The sequence below is a fragment of the Enhydra lutris genome, unplaced genomic scaffold (assembly GCF_002288905.1).
Source record: "Enhydra lutris kenyoni isolate GAN:26980312 unplaced genomic scaffold, ASM228890v2 scaffoldscaffold25, whole genome shotgun sequence".
NCBI classification, from domain to species: domain Eukaryota; kingdom Metazoa; phylum Chordata; class Mammalia; order Carnivora; family Mustelidae; genus Enhydra; species Enhydra lutris.
This window is the reverse complement of record NW_019154109.1, coordinates 484,157-506,582: the sequence shown is the minus strand read 5'-3', so window position 1 is coordinate 506,582 and position 22,426 is coordinate 484,157. Positions and strand designations below refer to the sequence as shown.

Below are 22,426 nucleotides of genomic sequence, written 5' to 3'. Positions count from 1 at the left end.
GAGGCACGAGCTCCCGGACAGAGGCTCATCTGACTGGAAGCTCATCCTGTGCCCCTATGGCCCACATGTCATCAGCCACTCCAGACGCCACAGGTCTTTTCCCACCTCCCTGCCCAGGCTGGAATAGAGTGGCTGCAGGTGTGAAACCAGTGTCCCGAGTAAGACAGGTTCTTAAATGTTTGTGGAAGAAAGGAAGGAAGAAAGATAGGGAGGCAGGGAGAAAGCAGAGAGGAAAGAAGGAAGGAAGAAAAGCAAAGGGCAAAGAAAGCAGGGAGAGGAAACTCTCTGCACACGGGTGTGACAGAGAGTGGGTGGCCATCCCCTAGCTTGGGGCCTCTTCAAGACAGTCATCCCACTGGTGCTTTAGTGGGAGGTTTTCAAGGTGATTCACTTGGAAATCTGATTCCTCCCATTTGTGCGGTTACCTGAAAACTTAACTCTTCGAGTCAGGGGTGAGTCGGTCAGGGGAGGTGGCCGAGCGAGTGTGTGACCCTAACCTGCTTTCTGGGCCCCTCCCTGTGGGCCGGGACTAATCCCCGGGCTCCCTGGTGATGAGGCGTCGGGATGGTCTTCTCCTGGGGAGGAGAAAAGACCTGCCCGAGGGGGCCTGGTGACTTCAGGGCAGAGCTCAGACATGCGAATGCCTAGATAAGGTCCCTATCCTCCCGAGTTTGGAGAATGCTCTACACATGTTCTTTAGCGCTATATGCCTCCTGCCCCCCATTTCTTCACTCTTCTTGGTTCAATTCTGACTGGCCAATTCTTGGCTGGAGAGAACAGTCATGGAGCAAGGAAGCAGGCGTTGGGTGTTGGGGACGTGGGTGGGCATGGCGGGGAAGGGCGGAGAGATAGCGAGACCAGCGGTATGAGATGGAGAGGCAGAAAGACCCACGCCCCACCCAAGCACACCCCAGCAAGGCCCCACATTTGCCATATTCTAAACTGGGAACTTACCCTGGTCTCAGATTTCACATCCGTGTGTCCCTGAAGGTGGCCTAGGGAGAGCCAAGGAGCACTGATCTGGGTGTGCTACGGCTGGGGCAGAAGTCCTTGTAGGACGTACCTTGTGACGCCTCCTTTTCTTCCAGCAGGATCTTCCTGCTCCCTCCTTCGCGGCAGATGAGCTTTCCAGGGCGGACAACTGCCCTCCTCGGCCTGAGTCTGACCCTGCTTCTCTGCAGCCAGGCTCCAGGGGTCCAGGGCCAAGAATTCCAGTTCGGACCCTGCCGAGTGGAGGGTGTAGTCCTCCAGGAACTCTGGGAGGCCTTCTGGGCCATGAAGGACATTGTGGTGAGTGAGGTATGGCTCTGGACACGGCTGCAGGAGTTCCCGCGAGTGCAGGAGGTTATTTTGTGATTACGGAACCCTTTGCAACTCGCCGATTATTTTCCTATAAGTTTTTGAAATCAGAGGCATCACAAGCACGCGTTCCTTCTTGCACATGAGGAAACAAGGCTTTAGCCAATGGTAAAAAGAGTGGTTGATGCTGAGGTGGGAATGGCCACTGGTGAAACATGACTGAGAATTTCTCCAGGTCCTGAAGGTGATCGGTGCTCATACTGGCTCTAAAGCGCCTTTCTCACAGACACTTTGCCTATAAACCGAGAGTTGGAGGATACGGCTGGTTGAGGGGAAGTTCCAAGGGCAAGAGGCAGCTCAAAGGTGCAACCCCCACTCCATGCCAATCCCCACGGAAAATGGGGGTAAAACCCTGCCCCTACTCATTCTTAAACCAAATAGGCTTATTTCCTCCTGACTGAGGGAAACAACATGTCCCCCATCAAGGCTCTGAGAACTCCTGGGATTCCATCTGCCTCTGGGGGTTAAGCTTAATGATTTCTGTGGCTGGAAACTTGTACCCTCACCCCCCAGGGGCCTACCTCAGCTCAGCCCTTCCTGGGTCCTCCCTTGGCTTCTCTGGCCTTTGAGATCTCAGACTGGATAGATCTGGGGGCCAGCATGTATTTGCATGGTTGGTTTCTGTGCTGTCCCTCAATCTGGATGCATCTTCTCTTTCTATTCCCAAAGCAAGCTAAGGATAACATCACGAGTGTCCGGCTGCTACGGAAGGAGATTCTGCAGAACGTTTCGGTAATCAGACACTGGGGAAAGACAATGCCTCTGTGTCTGGTGGCTTGTCTCCTATGGGTGGTCGAGGGGAGGCTGATAGAGACCACTTCTGCCTGGACTGAGCCTACACAGGACAGGGCTGGGCAGGGAGCCAGAGAAGTCAACGTCTAGGTCATCACCCTTGTGTCTGGGTTACGTGGGTATGTGTGTATGGGGACATGGAGGGTGGTGCGGATTGAGGCTCATAAGCATCTTTCTCCATTTAGCCAGGGTCACCAGGATTCCACACCTGCTTCGGTCTCATTGGTTCCCATACTTCTTTCTCAGTCATTACCGTCATCCCCACACCCAGCTAGGCAGTCAGCGAGGGCATGTACTGAGCCCTGGTCCCCACAAGCCACTGAGCTTCCCTCTGGCGCTCAAGGGGGCTTGAGTGCAATCCCTGTGTTCCAGGGTGTTAGTTTTCTTTCCTCATTTCTCTTTCCAGTTCTTTCCCTGGACTCTCAACTCTGAATCACCAAGTGCCGGGTGCTTTCGACGATCCAGCACCCAACCCTACACAAACACAGCTATTAGAGAGGCCATGTAGTGTAGAGGAAAGGACATTAAACAGATGGGGAATCAGGACTTCTGGGACCTAGGTCTGTGTCTGCCACTGACCGGCTGTGGGTCTGTCCTCTCTGGGTCTGCGGTTCCTCCCATCAACCAAGGGCGCCGCTCTGCGTGCCCCTGAAGGCTCCTTCAGATTTAATGTTGGTCAGCATCTCCTAGAAGATCTCTTTATGTGCTTATCTTGCCTCATGTGGCCCATGGGTTGCTTACCTAGGGCCATGGTGGGGGGAAGGCTCGGCTCCACAGTAACCCAGATTCTCCCCAGGACGTCGAGAGCTGTTACCTCATCCGTGCCCTGCTGAAGTTTTACCTGAATACCGTTTTCAAAAACTATCTGGATAAGGCAGCTGATTCCAGGATCCGGAAGTCATTCTCAACTCTGGCCAACAACTTTTTTGTCATCGCCTCAAAACTGCAACCCAGTGTGAGTAGAACAATGCTGTGACCAGGGCCCATGGGAAATGACGTATTTTGAGAAGACATCCTCCCTCCCCTTATCCAGTCCTGGCTTTTATTGCATGACAGGAAGTCAATGGTGTCACGGGAGAGAGCATAGGCTCTGGATTCTGAAATAAGTAGTTCTGGATTCAAGTTCAGGTCTGCTTCTAACCAGCTAAAAAACCCTTTACAAAGCAGCCAACATCTCTGAGCTTCATTTTCCTTATGTATAAAATGTAGATAATTGTGCTACCTGACCAGATTGCTGTGAAAATGAAAGGAGTCAGCCCCCACCACAGTGGGAGTTTGGCAACGGCTACCTTGAGAATGTGGGATTCAGAGTTGGTCTGGGGAACTGCGGTGGCATCACTAGGAAGGGGGGGGAGGGGGCTTGCTTTTGCTGCTACCCAACAATTGGCATGATTTTTCCCCCCTATTATCCAGCAGGAAAATGACATGTTTTCTATCAGTGAGAGTGCACGCCGGCGGTTTCTACTGTTCCAGAGAGCATTTAAACAGGTAAAGGCCAGGATTTGAGAGCCTGCCTACCCACCAGTAGACTAGCCTGAACTGTCACACGTGGGCATCTCATGCAGAACTCACTGCAGGTGACCCCACTGGCCATACCCCAAAGCCACCTAATTTTGCACACCCACAGGGATATTTGCATCAATTATCATCTACTTTGCACAAGCTCCACAAACAACATGATCCATATTTGTGCCAGTTTTCCTATTGAAGTGCATTTCTATTTCCCTACGAGATGATTTCCTTATGAAGGACTTTTCCCTGGCAAAGTTTTGTGATCACTTGAGCTGGGCAACTGGAGGCTAAAGCGGGCGCCCCAACCCCAAACACGTGCTATGTATCTGCAGTATTTTCCATAATGCTCAAATGGTCTAGTTTGTAAGAAAAAAGGGAGAATATATTACCATCTCCCAAATAAAGACAACAAAGAAAATCCAAATTTCATCTGCAGACCCCTCCAAAAAATAAATGATTTTGATCACTTTTTTGAGGAACAGATCAATCAGCCTAAAAATAAATGGTGAAGAGGAATCTTACACACAGGAAGGGGGGCAACTGGACCTCAGTTTCTTCATCTGCGTAGTAAACTCGGGAGGTGGCAAAATCCACCTCACACTAGGATTCCATAGTTCTTGTTATCAGGAGCTCCAGGTGCCTTTCCCTTGCTCCTTACCCACTGCTACTCACTTGGTCTTCACTGCCTCCCCCAACCCTGTGGAGGAATAAGTGATGGGTGGGTGCCCTCACCAGAGGCCATCCCAGAGCTGACACAGCGAGCTCCAGGAGCACAGGATGGGAAGGAAACTTATTCCTGTGGCTAATATGGTAGACCATCAACTCTCTTTTCTCTTTAGTTGGACATCCAATCAGCCCAGACCAAAGCCTTTGGAGAAGTGGACATTCTCTTGACCTGGATGGAGAAATTCTACCAGTTCTGAATGCCAACACCAGGATACCCTCCTTGTTCTCCATGTCATTTTGAATGTGCCATATCCCTTCCAGTGATGTTCTCTGAGCACTTCACCCCTTTGACGATGGATATCCTTCTTGGCCAGGCTTATCCTCAAAGACTTCTTTCTTGAAGTGGCCCCAAAGACAGTCATGGAAGGTTCTCTTGGATGCTGTGAATAATCTACAAAGTAGATTTCTATATTTATTACAACTCTATTTAATTTCTATCAGTGTTTTAATCGATGCCGTATTTATTCATCAGACTGTAAGTTCTGTGTTGGCAGCAAGGACTGTGCCCCATGCTTCTTTTTTTATCCTCCATGATGCTTGACACCATGGGGGGGCAGTGGGTAAGTGCTAAGTAAATGCTTAATAAACTGGATTTTTTTGTCTGTCTTTGAATGATTGAGGAACAATGAGGGGTGCTGGGATATGAAGTTGCACTTCAGGACATAGAAACCATATTGCCATGAGATCTGCAGGAACACAGCAATGGGGAGGAGGTGAGGGGCATCCGTTTGGAATGTAAATGATGGAAGATACAATGCAGGCTAAGGGCCAGGCATGAAGCAGGCTCACTAAACATTTCATTTCTCCCCATCCCTTCTCCTTGGGGGGCCCTCCTTTCTTATACTACTTATTCTTACTTGCTGCTGGAGAGGGGCCATTGTCAAGCTGACGCGGCTAATGGTGTCATCACATGACTGTCCAATCTTTGATGCCACTCCCTGCTAATAAGAAGCAGGAAACTCAGTTCTGACAGCCTCTTCTTCCTAAGTGTGGGTAAGTGCCGGTAAGGCAGAGATATAGCTCCAGGAAAGGTCTTCTTCCTAACAGCAAGACTGGGGTGATCTCTAGTCCCGAGCTCTGGCTGAACTTTGTAGTTGACTTCAGTCTGCCTATGCCCTTGCCTGGAAAACTTGAGACGGTCTATGCAGGAGGTGGGCGATCTCTCCCTTCATGACATAAGTGCTTTTGCAGAGTGGTAGGCCCTCCAAGAAGCCACTTTCCTCCCTACCTTGCCAGAAGTTACCTGGCAAAGAGATGAGGCGGCATTTCTGAATGCAGAGAGATGTTAACGGTTTGGGATGGCCAAAACAGACCAATGCAAAGTGCACAAATATCATTGCTAAGCCATGGAAGGAAGATAAAGAGATAACACAAGCTATCCTATTTTTAAAAGAGGGGAGACACTGGGGTCACGGCACTTATGTACATCAAGGGAGGGAGAGAGTATAGAGGATTTAGGAGCACTGACACTAACAAGCCTAAGCTCTGAAAATTTACAACCTTTCATCATATCAACCAACTCACAGGACTGAGGCATGGCCTCACTAGGAGGTCCAGGAGCCTTCTACTGGTGTGACGCCCAAGCCTGAGAAAGTCTCCTGAAGCAACACCTATGCCTATCTCCAGCCTGATGCCATGAGTCTAGAGCCGGGGCAGCGAAGACCCTGTGATTGAAGATACTCTTTGAATCCCATGGCTTGGAGAGGAAGCAGTTGGCACTGGGACAAATGCTCTGTGTGCCCAGGGCCCACTTGAAAACCACAGGGGGCTGCAGAGGGGTGCGAGAAGAGCTGGGAGAGGTTACTGAGCTATTCTCAGGAGACAAAGGAATGAGACTCAAGGTTGGCATGGGAGGTAACGAGGGCTCTGGAAACAGAGCAAGTATTGGAATCCTGTATTGGAATACAGGACTCATTGGCACCAGGGTCTGGGCCCAGGGGGACAGCTGGCTAGGTGAGTCAGACAGGGGATATTGACATAATCATCAGCATCCGTGTCCTCCGCTTTGACAGCAGGCTTGTAGTAGAGGCTCATGTATTCACAGCTAGTCTTCAGAGACGGGGCATGGAGCCAGAGAGCATCGGATACCTGGGAACCAGCAAACAAGCATCACTGGATCTGAGTAGGGTGATTTTAGTATCTCTCCAGATAGATTTCCACAGTGGGCAATGGGGGCATGTGCATGGTTGCCGATTTCTAGAAGGCAAAGACACAGAGGTGGCTCTGCCTTGGGCAGTTTCAGGGTGGCGTCTCACCTCAGATAACTGGAAACCGCTTAAATCTAATGTGGGCAGGAAATACCTTAAATGGGGTTCAGGCTCAAGTCACCTGGCTAAGCATGGGTCTGAAGGAGACTCAGCTGCCAGAGGAGTTTCCCCTCTGGGATTAGACAGTGTGACTTGTGGAATAAATATGCATCTTCTTAGGGAGTTATTCAGAAGCACGGTGAGTCATCCCTTGCACCTCTGTAAGGACTAAGAGAGGCTGTGATGTGGCATAACAGTACATTCCAGGAAGGGGCTGGGTAGGGAAGAGGAGGAAGGCCGTAGGCTGCTTGGGCACAGTGGTGCTCCTCTTCCCTGGAAAGAAACTTCAAGATCATCTGCCTTCAGGATGGGTCAGTTTGGGGGAGGACAGCACTGTGCATTGATTCCAACACGCACAATTATTATAACATCTACCCAAAAAGGCTTCAGGAGGGAGAGTCACGTATTGAAATATAAGTGCTGAGAACTGCAAGTTCGGGCCCATGAGCATGGTGGCACTCAGGAAGTGCTCAGTCATGGAAAGCAACTACTACTTTGTGAACGTCAGCAGACAGAGAATGAGCTGCAATGTGTTTCAAAGATATATCTCCCACTGCTTGTCACCATCCGTCACCTAAGATTAATTTATTCTGCTTGAAAAATCAAGACGCTCCCTATGAAAGCTAAAATATTGAGCCATTAACAATACACACCTTGTGGTAGACTGGTTTGGTCAAGAGTTTTATCCCTAATAGTGGGAATGAGAGTTTCAAGCAGGGAGGGAGTGTAAGATGGGAGCAAAGTACAGGCTCGGGTGAGCGTGTGTGTGGCAGCGGGGAAGTTCAAGAGGAAGGGCTGATGTAACAGTAGATGGTGCTGCTGGGCCATACCTATGCTACTGAGAGCCTTCTCTAGCAGGGGTGGGTAAGGGCAAAGTCAGGAAGCTGGAGGTGACTATGGCAGAGCTGTTACTGGTTACTGGGCATCACTGTACCTTTTTAGCAAGGCACACAATTGTCCAGTTAGGGAGTCCATGTCTCAGTCTCCCTTGAAGATAGGTGTGGCTACATGACTAGGCTATGGACAATGGGATGTAACTGGATGGGATGCATGAAACCTCAGGGTCATGGTCTTAAAGAAACACCTTTTGCTTTCTCTTAGGGGCTGGAATGGAGACATGAGGCTGTGACTGAGCACTGATGGTGGACCAGACAAGACTCCAGAGGATAGTGGAGCAACAAGACAGAAGTTGTTTGAGTCCCTGGATTACCTGGTGGCTTTGGCCACCTCTTCCTGGTTCCCTGCCTTAACTTGGGAGGAAAGCAGGTTTCCATCTCGTGAGCCCTGTGGTTTAGGGTCTGTTGCATTAGCTTTGTCAACGCCCCAATTAAAACTAGGACATTCACCAAGCTTAGTTTTTTCCTGGTTCCTGGGGCAATAGTAGTAGTAGTCTTTAACTACTCTGGGTTACTTTAGAGAATAAAATAGTTTCTCTTCTTAATTTGGATAAACAAAAATGAATGGACAACTTGTTACCCGTCTGCCAATGGCTATCCACAGAGGAGTTCTGTATGGCCATTCATAGATTTCTAGAGGACTCCTCCTCAGCCAAGGATTGAATCCTGTCTGCGTCTTGACATCTGTCCGGCAAGTCATCCTCTAGGCCAGGCTTAGTACCTCCAGTGATGGGCAAGGTGTCTCCCCTCATCGACAGAGTTTACTAGAAATTTCTCCCTCATATTGAAGTAAAACTGGGTAGATTCCAATCCCTAAGACCTCCTGGAAATCGCAGCTCTTTCACATGAAAGCCCTTCTTCGTGTGTAGAACGGCCATCCCTCGCCTCTACTAACCCCCAACTTATCCCACGGCTAGAGGCCAGGTAACGGAGTCTACCACGATTGTTGGACTCTCAGTCTACCCACACCCTCAAAGGAGGAAACTGACACAACCTCTTCCCAACCTCTTCCCAGACTAGGGGCCCAGGAGCTGCTGGGAAAGCCGTGCCCTCCCGCTAACAGGCAGCTTCGGGAGCCGCCTCCCCCCAGGGCCAAGCCCAGGTCTAGGGCCAGCTTCGGGCCCCGCTGCCAAGCAGGGGCGGAGCAGAGCTTACCTGCGGAGCGGCAGGGGGCGCCGACGCTCGGAGGCCTGGGAGAGGTACCTCCCCCTCACCTAAGGAGACCAGGAGACGGAGGTGAGGGCGTGGCCGTGGTCCTGCCCGCCCCCGCCCCGCCGGAAGCCCTGGGGAGGCGGAGCGGGAGCGGAGGCGCGGGCGTTCCCGGAGGCAAGAGGCTCCGGCGCAGTCTTGGGGTCCGGGCAATTTTTGCGGCCCCTTGCTGCTCAAGGGTCTCGCTCCGCGTGGCCCCCGCCCGGCCCCGCCCTCTGTCCCCCCGGCGCCCGACTCCCGGCTCACCCTCAGCGTCCGCTGCCCTGGCGCGCCGCGGGCACGCGCTGTAGATGTTCTGGGAGCGCGGCGGCTGCGAGGCGCGGGGCCGTTGCGTCGGGGGCCGCTGGGACGCCTCCAGGGCGCGCATCCTCACGGCCGCTCGGCGGACCCGCCTGGAGAGGGCTGCCCGGGAAGAGGAGAAAGGTGTCGGGGCCCTTAGCCACCGTCCCCCTCACTCGGGTCCCAGGAAACTACGGGCTGTCTCTCTCCCCGGGGCGCTTGGCCGGGTCCGCCGTGGAGATGCTCCTAATGTATGAGCCACAGCCTGGCCCAACACGAAAGACCAAAGGCCCCAGGCCGCCCTCCACGTCCCCATCCCCCTTTCCAGACCATAGACCCCCTGCCACGTTTCTCGTGCCCCAGGCTGCCCATCTGAAGCTCCTGAGTTTTCTCTTGGGGGGGGGGTTGGGGGGGACTTCCAGCGGAGTCTGAATGGGCCTTTCTCACAGCTCCCCTCGTCCCAACTGAGCCCCCAGCCGCTCACCTTTTCTCCTTTGGATGACCCTTTTCATCAACAGCCCCAGCAGTGCCACCAGGATGAGGGCCAGGGTGGTGGGGACCAGGATGTGAAATCCTTGGTCTTCCAACCCAGGCACGGGGTCCTGGTGGAAGGCTCTGAGGAAGAAAGGAGAGGGAGAGGGAAGGAAGAGGTCTGGGAGGGAGGGAGGTTTAAGGCAGCATTCCCAAATAGCCAACTTTTGGGGAAATGGCTCAGAGGTGTGTCCCTTTCTTAAGAAAAGCCTTCCCCCCATCCCGCCCTCAAAGAGCCTTGTCTATGGAGTCATGAAACCTGGATATAAACTTGGATATAAATTCAACTTTCTACTGGCCGTGTGATCTTGAATCAGTCCCCAAACTTCGCTGAGCCTCATTTCCAGAGAAATGGGTAGAGCAAAGCCCATTTCACGGAACTGTTCAAGGATGAAACAAAATTGTAGGTATAAAGAAGGGAAAACACCTGGTCCAAGCAGCAATCAGTAAATGTCAGTTCCCCTCTGACTGTTTGCATCTCAGTTTCTTTACAAAATTAGTGCAAATACTAAGCAAATTAAGTTTCTTATAACAGTGGAAAAGATGTTTCTCACATGGGGTGCCCTCTGCTTAGAAGGTCTTCCCTCCATGCTGTCTACATATTGAAATTTTACTTTCCTTAAAGGGTGAGTACATCAGTTCTATTTTCTCCTGCAACCATGGCAAACTAGAATTATTTTTTTCTCACTGTCCTCAGTTCTTGTGTTTAAACGGATTACAGCACTTACTACAATCAGACTGGCGTTAGTAAGAGAAGACCTGGATATTTCATGTTTTCGTCTTTCTTACATTTTCAGGACAGAGCACAATGCCTGGCAGATAGTAGAAACTGAGAAAATGTTGGTTGAGGGACATCTGGGTGGTGCAGTCAGTTGAGCTTCTGACTCTTGGTTTCAGCTCAGGTCATGACCTCAGGGTTGTGAGAGTGAGCCCCCAAACGGCTCAGTGCTGAGCACAGAGTCTGCTTGAGATTGTCTCTCCCGCTCTCTCTTCCCCTCCCATTTGTGCTTTCTCTCTCTCTCAAATAAATAAATCTTAAAAAAAAAAAAAAAGGAAATAAAGAAAGAAAATGATGGTTGAACTGACTTGAGTTCTCCACTGGCCTGGCTGGTGGAGTCTACTGAACTAGGAATCAGGAGTCCTGGTTCTATTTGAAAACACGTAGTTCTGATGACCTCAGTTCCTCATCTATAAAACACAAATGATGCTGAAGGTCCCTTTCCTCACCAACATGCTTGTCTTTGCTTAGGCAAAAATAATTCCAATTCTTACAGGTTTTCTTTGGAGGCTGCTCTAATGCTGCCCCCTAGTGATCCATTGCAGCACTTTCCTGGGTGTGCCCCAGCCATTAGACCAGTGCCCTCCAGTAGAAATACTATGTTAAAATTACACATGTAATTTTAAATATCCTAGCCACACTGAAAAAAGCAAAAGAAAACAGGTGAAATCAATTGAATAGTTAATAGTTTCATCATTAGTTTGTTTGTTTGTTTGTTTTCTTATTTAGTTCCCCATCGAAGCAGATCTGAATGAATGCTGAGCGACTTAAAAGATTTGGCTCTCCTTCCTACAGGATCTCCTGCCGGGGCATTGCCAAATGTATTCTTGTCATTGGACTAATGAGCTAATGCGCTCCACTCAGAGGTCGTATGGCCCACAGGGGCCTAAAGGCAAGAAGGGTCTCTGTCAGCAGATGTTGCAGGAAGAGTTCAGTGGGTCTCCTACCTCTTGACTACTTTGCCTGACCTCTAGCCCATTCTGGGTGGTGGAGACCTCTTACCTGTGCCTGTGAAGCCTGGTGTGGTAGTTGTAGCTGGCTGTCTGGGGCTTGAGCAGCCCCTCTGGAGCTGAGGTCTCTGAGGCTCTGGTAGATGGCAGGAAGGTTGGGGGGTTGGAAGCTGCTACTGAAGACGCTCTGGAAACTCGAAGGTGGTGAGAGGTTGGGGAGGTGAGGGAGGAGTGGCTTTCTGGAGGGGCCTCTGTCCTTTCAGTTGGTGTGGTAACTGCAGGAGATAGCAGAAATAAGTGATTTTCCCTATACACACTCTAGTCTCCAGCAGGATTAGGTCACCCTCTCTTTCCTGAACGCACTCCTTCTCTTTACTTAGACTCTGTACTTGAAGTCCTCATGGCTGAAATGCCTTCTCAGCATGTCCTCTACACCTAGTATATTTGCTATTCTATATATTTTTCTATATATATTTGCTTCAAAATGCCATTTTCTCCAGGAAGCCTTCTTGGAGTTCCCAGGCAGAAGAGCTTGCTCTCCTCTGAGCATGGGGAAAATCCTGTTTGTAGTTCCATCCCCACTCTGCCCTATGCTGTATTTGTGTGCTTGCCTATTCTCCATCCTACACCTATCAGTCACAACCTTGGGTATATGGTACACTCAGTTACACTATCTCTCTTGGAGCCTAGCAAAGTCCTCCAGGGTATCAATTGTTCAATTAATGTATCTACCTCACAAGATATATGTGAAGATGTGGTGGAAATATTGCATGTCAAAATGCATTTAAAACAGGAAAAGGATATAGGAATGTAAAGATACCATTAGTATAATCATCAGTATATACTTATAGTATAGTTAGTATAATCATCAGTCTTTTATTGCAAAATGGAATGGTTAAAATCACTGTATTCCAGCAAATGTAGATGGCCCTATGGGGAACAGGAGGCATCAGGACCTCTGGCTGGAAAAGTTCTGCCCAGTCTTGGCTTCTGTAAGTCATTCATAAAAGAACTAAGATTTTGTGAATGGAGCACAGACTTCATTACTTGTGGTGCCACCTGGTGGTGATGTGTAAGTCCTGCAATTAGTGCCAAGTGGACAAGGCTTTAGGTTGGGCTTGAAGGACATAGGATGCTGATCTTAGGGAGGTACCCTCTCCCAAGACAGGGAAATACACATCTGAGACTCAGCTGTACCCTGCCAACCATTCGATGAACTGAACGCATCCCCCCTCCTCCACTGTCACAATGCCACATCATCTCTCCCACCTCCTCTCCCACCTTAGCTTTGATGAACTGACCTTTAGGTACGAATTCAAAAGAACTGTCACGTGCGGGCATCTGGAGCCAAGGGGGCACCGGCATGTGTAGAAATTTGTGAGGCCAAGGTGGGGGCTCAGGCATCGGCTCCTCTTCCCAGAATGGCTCATACTCTATGGAGGCAAGGGGAATACACCTGTGGGCTCTAAGACCAGACTGAGACCTGGGGAAGGGAGGCCAGTAGGAACTGAAGCTGACCCAGCCAGGGTGGATGGCAGCAAGTGGATGACTGCAGACTCCACCAGGAAGAGCGCAAAAAGAGCGGACTGGAGACTTCCCCAGAAGAAATTCTCTTTCGCCTTCACTCAGCCAACTTTTGCACTAACCACCACTGGGATTTGAGGCTGCATTTGAGTTAGGAAGTCAGTGGAGGAATGGAAGAAGGTGGGATTCAGAAGACATATGGAAAGGATCCGATTATAAAGTACCAAGTTTGGCTTACAAATGTGGCTTGAAAAATTACTGTCTTTCCTTAATAGTTGTTCCTGATATTTCTTATGGGGCAACTGTGTAGGACAATTATGTCCTTTCGATTCTAACTTCTTCCTGTCTCAGAGCCCCTCCTCAATCTTAAACCCCCACTCCTCTTAGGCCTTGGGTAGGATGGATACAGTACAGCACAGCGAGTGTTGTAAGAAGAGTGCTGGTCTTGTTCCTTTCATATGGTTTGGACAGGAAATTGGGGGGAGGGGTACTGTGAGGTTTCAACTATACAAATCCCAATATCTTTGGATTGGCTAACATGGCAATAGCATGAGAGTCTGGGGGACCGGTGGCTGTCTCGGCCGTCACAGGTGAAGACATTTGCTGGGTGCACTGAGCCTGGGACACCTACCACTGAAGACAGTCAGGGTGACTAGCTGGGTCTTGCCTCGGTCTGTGTTCATGCCTGTCCCACAGGCATAGACCCCACTATCGCTCTTGGTCAGCTCTGTCACCTCTACGAGGAACAGATTCTTATCTGGATAAGGCTTCAGGGTGACTCGTTCCTTGTATTCTTCCTTGACAAAGTTCTTGCTGGACACCACGGTGGCACAGCCTCCAGTCTTGGCCATTTCCCGGCACAGGTAGAGCCTCAGATGCACCTGGGGAAGCGGGCACTCGATGGTAATGGATCCACCCAGCACTCCCTCCATCTTTACTTCTGGGAGGATCTTCAGAGCCCCAGCCACTGCAGGGAGAGAGAGTTAATGGTAGAGGAAGCCCCGTTCCCAACCACAACTCCAACCCCAATCTTATTTCCAAACCAGGCCCCCGCCAGCCTCGCACTCATCCCTAGCTCCAGCCCCATCTCATCATCAGCCCAAGCTTCAGCCGGCCCTTAGCCCCAGCCCTCTTCCGATCTCTAGCCCTGGCCTCATCCCTAACCCTGGGGATGTCCTCCGCCCGGCTCTATGCCGTGGTCCCTTTGGCCCAAGCCTGGCTTCCAGGCAGATCTCTCCCAGCCTAAGCCTTAACATAACCTTCAACCTCATTCAAACCCAAACCCATAAGTTCCCAGACACCAACCCCCTAAGAATATAGTCAAAGTACTGCCCTACTCCAAGGAGAGAGGCTCTCCCACGGTGACCCAAAACAGCCCATAGTGCCCCAGTGACTTCCGTGTGGAGCTAGGAGGCACAGTGCAATTTTGCTGCAGGAGGTTTTCTGTCTAATTCTGTTTTGCTCAGATCCACTCAGCCAAAACAACTGAAACCTCGGTTTCATTTGTTAAATCATTAAAAAAAAAAAAAAAACCCAGAACATTTATCGAATGCCTTTCATGTGGCAGGAAGGCTGCTGGCCTCCCTCCATGCACAGAGTGACTCCTTTGGTGGGCGATACAAATGGCCAGTCACTATAGCACCAGCACAGCGGGGTAAAGCCCACACTGGAAATACGCAGCGTTCCCTGCGAGGAAGGAAGCAGTGAGGACGTGCAGAGGGCTGGTATAGCCTGGGGGAGGGATTCTGGAAGAAGCGATGTCTCCATTGTGACCTGGAAGACTGGGCGTGAAGGGCGGCCTAGAGAGTGATGAGCACCTTCCCTGAAGCAGGGAACACGGATGGAACACAAGGGAGTGTGTCAGTGTGCGTGCATATGTGCCCAGGCGTACGCACCTTGTGTGGGCAGGGAGGGGGGTGACGCGGGGAGGGATACATCATGGTGCATGAGTCCCTGAAATCAAAGCGCTTATGCTCTGGCTGAGAGAGATAGGTCTAATGCTGTTGAGTCAGCTGGAGAGGAGCTAAGTCCAAATATGATTAATTACCAGCCAAGTGGGTCCCAATAAATGTCCACATATTTCTGGGAAGAGGGAATAGGAGTAGGAATAGGAATGTGCATGTGGGGGGGAGGGGCCAGGGGACTTGCGTGGAGGAGGAGAGACTCTTCCAGGCAGTGAGTACGGCCCCCAAAGAGGCGAGGGTCGCAGAGAGAACATGGCGTGTTCGTGGGGGCAGAGAGGAGTTGACGAATTTCTGGAAATTCATCCACCGACCACATTAAGAATAGCTCCGATGAGTTTAGTAAGGCGAGGAAAGGCAAGAAGGGAAGTCAAGGAAAGAAGCAGGGTTTGAGGTTTCCGGATGAGCAGAGAGAGAGCTGAGGAGGACGTTCTGGAGAGACGGAGAGCGTGGATAACAGTGAAGAGGTTGAAACCATCATGGGAGTGTGAGTGGGGACGAGGTGCTGGGCGGGGACTATTTACAGGAGCCTGTTCAAGTCTGAGAGTGTAGCTGGTGCCCACGGGGTAGGGAGAAGCACAGGGGCCAGCCAGACACGTGATATCTGCCGGGGCCCTCACACTAGTAATCCAACCCTGCTTCCAACCTGCCGGAAACTGAGGTGTGTGAGGCAGCCTCATGACTGGAACATGGCGATGGAAGGGTGACCCATTCAAAAGACAAAGACCCAGTCAAGGGGTGGGGGAATTACCCTGTGTGACCAGACAGCCCGCACCTGTGTGTGAGGTCCAGCACCTGCCAGTGAACATGTATTTTTGGACCAACCCAGCCAGAAAGGGGAGTGAATGCTGCTCTCCTAAGAGCAAGATGCTGTAGTGTGGGCAGGGGCAAGATAGACCAGAGGGGGACCTCCACCTACGCAGACACTTCCAGTGACCTCACTCTGCTCAGGGATGAGCTTTGGGTAAAGCCTTGGCTTACCCAGATCCTCTGTTATGGGCTGCATACTTATGTCCCTTTAGAATTAATGGTTTGAAGCCCTAACTTTCAGTGTGACGGTCCTAGGAGGTGGGGCCTTTGGGAAGTAATCAGAGTTAGACGAGGTTAGTGAAGCCCTCATAATGGGATTAGTGTTCTCATTCCCTCCATGGACACGAGAAGAGGCCACGTGGATACCCAAGGAGATGGGGGCTGTCTGTAAGCCAGGGAGATGACCATCATCATGGACAATATTTGCTGGCACCTTGATCTTGGGCTTCTAGTTTCCAGGACTGCGAGAAATAAATATCTATTGTTAAAGTCTCACTGTCTATGGTATTTTATTGAACCGGGCAGAACAGACTAAGGCATCCTTACTGTGAGAACTCTGAATGGATGAAACACAGGAAAAGCTGCTGGCTACAATGATCTCTGGTCCCAAGGAAGCACGAGTCAGTGAGATGTGAAATGGCCAGACCCCAGATCTCTGTGGAGTTCATAGGAGCTCCTAGCCCTCACACAAGGCTTAGTAAAGCAGATTTCCCAAAGAGAGAAAAGACAGATAAAACCTCCTGGCTTTGAACTTATGCACAGGGGCATCTGGATGGCTCAGTTGGTTAAGCATCTGACTTTGGCTTGGGTCATGATCGCAGGGTCCTGGGATGGGGTCCTACGTCGGGCTGCCTGCTTAGCCGGGAGTCTGCTTCTCCCTCTGCCCTTACCCATCCCCTGCTTATTCTTTTTCTCTCTTTCTAATAAATAGATAAAATATTTTTTTAAAAAATAGAACTTATGCTCCGTGTGCATCAGATTCGTGTTGGAGAAACTCACTAGGGCTGCAGATGACCTGATCTCCCCTTTCAGCGTTTATCTACAACGGGGCCTGTGCACCTGCATTTTAAAATAAGCATCCTAGGTGGGCTTGAATTTTGCAATTCCAAACTATATAGCTGTATTTCCAAATGATTCTGGGGACTAACGGGAGGGGTGGAAGAGGTGCCTAAGGACTCACCCTGCATAATATTAGTATTTTAGAGAGACTCCTCAGTCAGCGGCATTGATCTCTAAGTTGGTGATTTGGTTTTCGTGGTGATGGTAGGGGACAGGGATATACGTGCTTTGAAAAGTCCCTCTCAACATATAATTGGATATAAGTGTGTGTGTGTGTATTTGTACATATTTGTGTGTGTGTGTGTGTGTGTGTGTGTGTGTGTGTGTATTTGGAGTATGGGGAAAAACACATTATTTCCATGCTGAGAAACACGGTGAATGCCCACAGGGTCTTGGCTGGGGTGGTGCTCTGGAGGTAGACTTTGGATTCTGTAGCCACGGTTTTGCAGGTGATGAGAACCCTGTCAACTCAAGTCACAGCAGAATTATGTCTGGAAGAAGGAAGCTGGCCTGAGATTTTTATGTTTGTCAGATGGAGTGTGAATTTTTAAAAAAGAATGAGAAACGTCTGGCAGTTTCTCATCCCTGCATACCCAACATGTGTGTCCAGGCCGGCGGTCTGCGCTTTGTCCCGTCACGAGGAATGGAGTGCCCTCTCTCCTCCCACAAGCCAGTCCCTCCTCCCCTCCTCCCACAAGCCAGTCCTGAGTCCGTCCTGCTCACTTTCTTTAGAACTTCTCCGGTGCTGCTGTCCCTTTCTCCTCCCTGTACCATTGGTCTCTTCTCCGCCTGCATTGCCGTGGCTTACACACCTGCTCTGATAATGTCTGAGCTGAAAAAAACCCTCCGTTTACTTGTTTGCTACCCCTCTTCTGTTCTCTTTCTCAGACGAGTCGTCATAATCACGGACTCCATCTCCACACCTCCTACTTCCTCTTCCACCTACACCTGTCCAAATTTTGTCTCCAAGATTCCACCAGAACTGCTGGGCAAGTTCAGCAAAAGTTTCTTTTTCCCCCAAATTTCTTTTTCCCCAAGTTTTCCTTACATTTGGTGTTTTTGTTTTACTTGCCTCTTGAGCCCTTCTACTTTGAAACACTTACGTCTTGTGGCTTCTCTGACACCACATTCTGAATGACTGCTCCTTTTAAATGTCCCTACTTTCTTCTCCTTCTCTATCCACCTCTCAGTGTTGGGTTCCCCCAGGGCCTGGAACTTGGGCCGGTTCTTTTCTTGGTCTTCCCTTACTCCCCCCCACACAAGCTCATTTAGGTCCATGGCTTGTAATGCCAGCTCTCTGTAAATTTCTCTAGAACATTGATCTCCAGGCTTGTCTTCCCTAGACTCACCTTTCTGGTATCTCCACTTGGAACTACTTGAATATCTGAGATGTATTTCAAACTTACAATGGCAAAACAAACAACAACAACAAAAATAAATCTTGATTTCCCTTCCAAAATCTATTTCTTCTAAGCTCTTCCTGTTTCAGAAGATACACCAGCATCTATCCAGCTGCTGAAGTCCAAAACTCATTCCCATACTATATTAAAAAATCAAGAATAAATTTAAGGGTGTGTGTGTGTGCATGTGTGTGCATGTGCGTGTGTGTGTGTGCATGCATGGACCCAGCCACAACATCAAGTGTATGTATTATTATTTTGGGGGTCAAGGTAAAAAAAGATTTGAAAGCCTCCAACATGTAATTCTGCCTTGCTTTATTACAGAAATTCATTTAGGGCTCCAGGCACCATGACCTATGGCTTGGGACCTAGACCTGGTTCTTGGGAACCAGGACCACCCCAACATTTGTACAACCTGGGACAGAAGTGCAAATAAAGGCCCAGCTATCATATGTCTAAGTATTTTAAAGTTATAAATAAAGCTAATGAACTGTTGAAAAAAGTGTGTTCTATACCTCATCTTGGCAAATTTACATGCTCCTTAGAAGTCCATTCTAAACCACTTCTGTTTGGGAATAATGTTCCCCACATTCCTAACCTCTGTCCCATCTCCCTTCTTTTCTCATCCCTGGCTCCTGTTCACACCACAAAGGTCCTGGTATGGACATGACAGATAACCCAGCTTATATGTATTAGTTCTACCCATCTCATTCCAAATGGCCACCTGTGGCAACTCTTCTATAGAATTAGAATATTAGGATAGAAGACCCAGGATAGAGGCTCACACAGTCATTAAAAGTGGGCCCAGAGTCATTTGGACAGGAAACTTGAGGTTTAGAAGAGGGGACATGAATGGGGCTTGAGGTGGACAATCTCCTTGGGTCTGTGAACTCCTCACCCTTTGGGGAAGGGCACAAAAGAGAGATGTTCTGGACCCAGAGCAGGGATCACTCTGGCCCAGCTAGAATGGTGGTATTGCTTGGGACAGACTGCAGTGGTACAATTTAAGTACCCCTCACTGTTAGAGATCTTCTACCTCCATCCAACCCCTCTCTCCTCTCAGGCCTAAGTTTAGTTAACCATCAACTGGTTCACCTAAGTCCTACTATCTCCCACAGAGTCTGACATTTTGCTTACCACGTACAGAGTCTGACATTTCATTAAAGTTGCATTTGCTTAGATTTTTAGGGGTTTTTAATCTTCAACTCAACAAATATTTGACTTTCTTCCATATTCAAGCTATCAGGAAGGAAGAAAATATGAATAAGAAAATAATGTTGACCCTCCAGGAGTTTACTGTTTCATCAACAAAATGAAGTGAATATATGCCAAGTCACAATATAAAACAGAATGAGGTCAGTTATGGAGATTCAGAAGATGGGTTCTGAAAAGTGTTATTAAAAGGAAGTGGAGGATGAGGTAGACTTTGAAGGATAAAAGGTGAAGCTGAGAGGAGGGGTGTTCCCAGCAGAAGAAATGGCATGAGGAAGAACATGGTGGCAAGAATGTCTAGCACATGTTCAAGGAGGACTCCTCTTTGGCTGGAGGTTAGGAAGTTCAGGGGATTGTGGTAAACTCAGAGAGTAAAAGGGGAGCACAAGGGATGAGTTTGTAGGAAGTGGGAACCATTGCTGGGAAGGGCACTCCTATAATTAGAGTCAAGCATTAGGAAGAAGAATCTGGTGCTGTGGGCGAGTCAGGTTGAAGGAAGTGGGAAAGACAGTTATGGGATGACTGTGTGTTCTCCTCCTTCCCATTCCCTCTGTTACCTTTTTATAGAGACTGCCACTGCTGCTCCTTCTGGTAATACTAATCCAGAAACTACATGAATTGGCGATTGACTGAGTCAAAGTCTGGGTCAGGATAAATGGGAAGAGGTGGCAAAAAAACCATTCTGCATTCTGTAGCTGATATCAGAGATAGTTAAGATGGATAGAATGGCTGGTTTGTTGGGGACCAATGAGGAACTTGAAGTAAGGTATTAGGCATGTTGCATTTCAGATCTTCATGGGATATTGAAGTGGGGTTTCCTAGAAGATAGCTGTAAATTAATACATGGAACTTGGGCAATGGACCAGGGTTACTGAATGGATCAGGGAGGCTTCATTTAAAGTTGAAGTTGAAAATGAGCAGTGAAAGAGACCCAAAGAAAGAGAATGTAGAGGTAGGAAGAAAGGAATTTGGAGGCACTTGCTTTAAAATCCCCCATTATCAGGCTAATGTGTCTAGGAGGGGTGACACCTTCAGCTCTCATGAGTCAACACCTGAGCCCCACAGGAGATGTGTCTGGAGTGGAGAGAGGAGCACTAGCAGAGAGTGGGGAGGGCCTCTCAAGAGGCCCTCACATGGTCTCCATCCTTATTCTGCCCTAGGTACTGGTCTGCAACTAAACCCATCCAGGAATAGCAGAGCTAGAGATGGCCCACAGCTCCCCTACCTGTGGCCAATTTGAACCTCCTAAGATATGTGAGGTGTTTTCCTGTGGCACTTACCTGGCAGGAAGCAAAGTGACCAAAGCCAGAGGTCCATGGCTCCTTCCAGAGCAAGGTCCCATCCAAGAGCCCCTGAAGACCAGAGCAGAGACCCACTGCTCACCCAGGAAACCTTTACAATCTGGAGCTTGAAAGAGATTTCTGGCCCCAGAGGAGCAAGGCTTGAAAATGAGGAAATGACAACTTGTTTTGTTTGCTAACTAGTCTTAGACTAAAAAAGAAAATACCAGCAAACCACAGCGGAAGTTAGGAATTAAGAAAACATGTTATGTTGAGGGCGAATGGGTCACCAGGGTTCAAAGAGCTTCGAGGAAGCTCCTGAAAGCTACTAGAAATGCTCAGGTATGCTATTTCTTTGCCTTGGGGACTTTCTCTTGGAGGTCCTCACGCTTTATGTCTGTTCGTTAACTTCGGAACCACAGTCACTTGCTTTATCCCTGCCTTTGGGACAAAAGAGACTTATCACCAATTTTCTCCACCTGGAGAAGACCATATGGATAGAAGCTTCGGCCTGAAGTCAGAAGATTCTGGTTGTAGACCTTGAACTTATATGAGAAATAATTTTGAGCACCTACTATGTGGGACTCCGAACCATAGGTTTTGAGGAATTCACTCCCTTTCTCTAAGCCTAGATCTCTTTATCTAAAAAATGAAGGTGGGACTGCCAGGAGATGATGTGACAGTGCCAAAAGTCACACAGATTAGCAGAGCTGTCCTTCAAGCCCCCAACAGACCATTGGGGGAGGTCCAGTGACTGATGGAGAAGAACAAAATGCTGAGGCCCTTGGTCACAAGGTGTCACAGACAGAGCCTTGGATTCTAGTCAAAAGATGTGGCTTCTGGTCCTGGCTTGGTGCTTACTAGCATCTGGCCTCAGTTTTCTCATTGATAAATAGGGATGGTCCCTGCCCTGTGTATATCACAGGGCTTTCACAAGGCCCAGCAGGAGCCATGGTCATAGAGGTGGTTGAAGAATCTTTTGTTGTGGAGATGCATGGGACTGATCCTTAAGAGGGTATCCCCAGGGCTTCATTCCTGGTGGTGACATTTTAGGTGGCTTCCCAACATCCCCACCTCCAGGTGCTACAGCTTCTAGAGCCCATGGAGGACTGAGGCTTCCCACCTCTTTTCTGGGAAGGCTTCTCGGTGGTCCTGTGCACACTGCTCTTCCCTAGCCCCACACCCCCATTTGTCACATGCTCTCCAAAAAACAAAAAGAAAACATCCTCTGTAGAATTTGCATGGGAGGCCCAGAGCAGGTGCAGAGGAAATGGGTGTGTGGGCGGGCAGCCTGCCCTCCCCGCCCCTATGTGGGTTTCCACCAGCACAGAGCTACTGTGGTTCTGATTTCCTCCAGCCACAAACTGGGCCAAGGTGGCAGAGGGCAGGCCTAAGGACTCTAGTCAGTGAGTGACCACCAGAGGTCTTGGTTCCGGTTGGCCTCCACCCTACCCTACTCAGAGGGCTCTTCCCAGTTCCCCACAGCTGTCCCACTCCTGGGCTCTGCCATTCACTGGGCTCAAAGCCTGGGACTGCCTTGGAGAGAGAGAATGTGACATGTGTGTGACAGTGGGCCCAAGAGGGTTTGTGTGTGTGTGTGAATGTGTAGTGTTTGTGCGCTGTGTGATTGTGAGTGTGTAGATGTGGGTGTGTGGTATGTGAGCGATGAGTGTTCTATGACTGTGATATGTGACTGTGTGTGACGTACACACCATACGGGACAGCGGGAGGAATGGCATGGGAACGTGTCATGTGTGACAGGTTAGTGTGTGAGTATATGATGTGTGGCGTAAAAATGTGTGTGTGGCATGTGAGGTGTGATTATGAGACGCGTGACTGAGT

General features: G+C 49.5%; 2 protein-coding genes across 3 annotated transcripts; one reads left to right on the top strand and one right to left on the bottom strand.

Annotated features, from left to right (window-relative positions):
• The first annotated feature begins 967 nt into the window (after window positions 1-967).
• Window positions 968-4,699, top strand: LOC111151003 (interleukin 24). Its single transcript, XM_022508694.1, has 5 exons — window positions 968-1,294; window positions 2,033-2,091; window positions 2,948-3,106; window positions 3,565-3,639; window positions 4,503-4,699. Exons 1-5 carry the CDS (start codon window positions 1,120-1,122, stop codon window positions 4,584-4,586), a joined length of 552 nt encoding a protein of 183 aa, XP_022364402.1. The 5' UTR covers window positions 968-1,119; the 3' UTR covers window positions 4,587-4,699.
• A 127-nt stretch (window positions 4,700-4,826) lies between these two features.
• LOC111151002 (Fc fragment of IgM receptor) lies at window positions 4,827-20,772 on the bottom strand. Of its 2 annotated transcripts, none has more exons than XM_022508692.1 (8): window positions 20,585-20,772; window positions 13,494-13,829; window positions 12,640-12,771; window positions 11,391-11,613; window positions 9,564-9,694; window positions 9,047-9,202; window positions 8,747-8,805; window positions 4,827-6,477 (listed from the first exon to the last, which is right to left on the bottom strand). In XM_022508692.1, the coding sequence occupies exons 1-8, from the start codon at window positions 20,619-20,621 to the stop codon at window positions 6,301-6,303; spliced, it is 1,251 nt and encodes a 416-aa protein (XP_022364400.1). In that variant the 5' UTR covers window positions 20,622-20,772; the 3' UTR covers window positions 4,827-6,300. The 2 variants fall into 2 exon arrangements, with proteins under 2 accessions (XP_022364400.1, XP_022364401.1); XM_022508693.1 differs by lacking the exon at window positions 20,585-20,772 and adding an exon at window positions 19,230-19,263.
• Window positions 20,773-22,426: the final 1,654 nt, after the last annotated feature.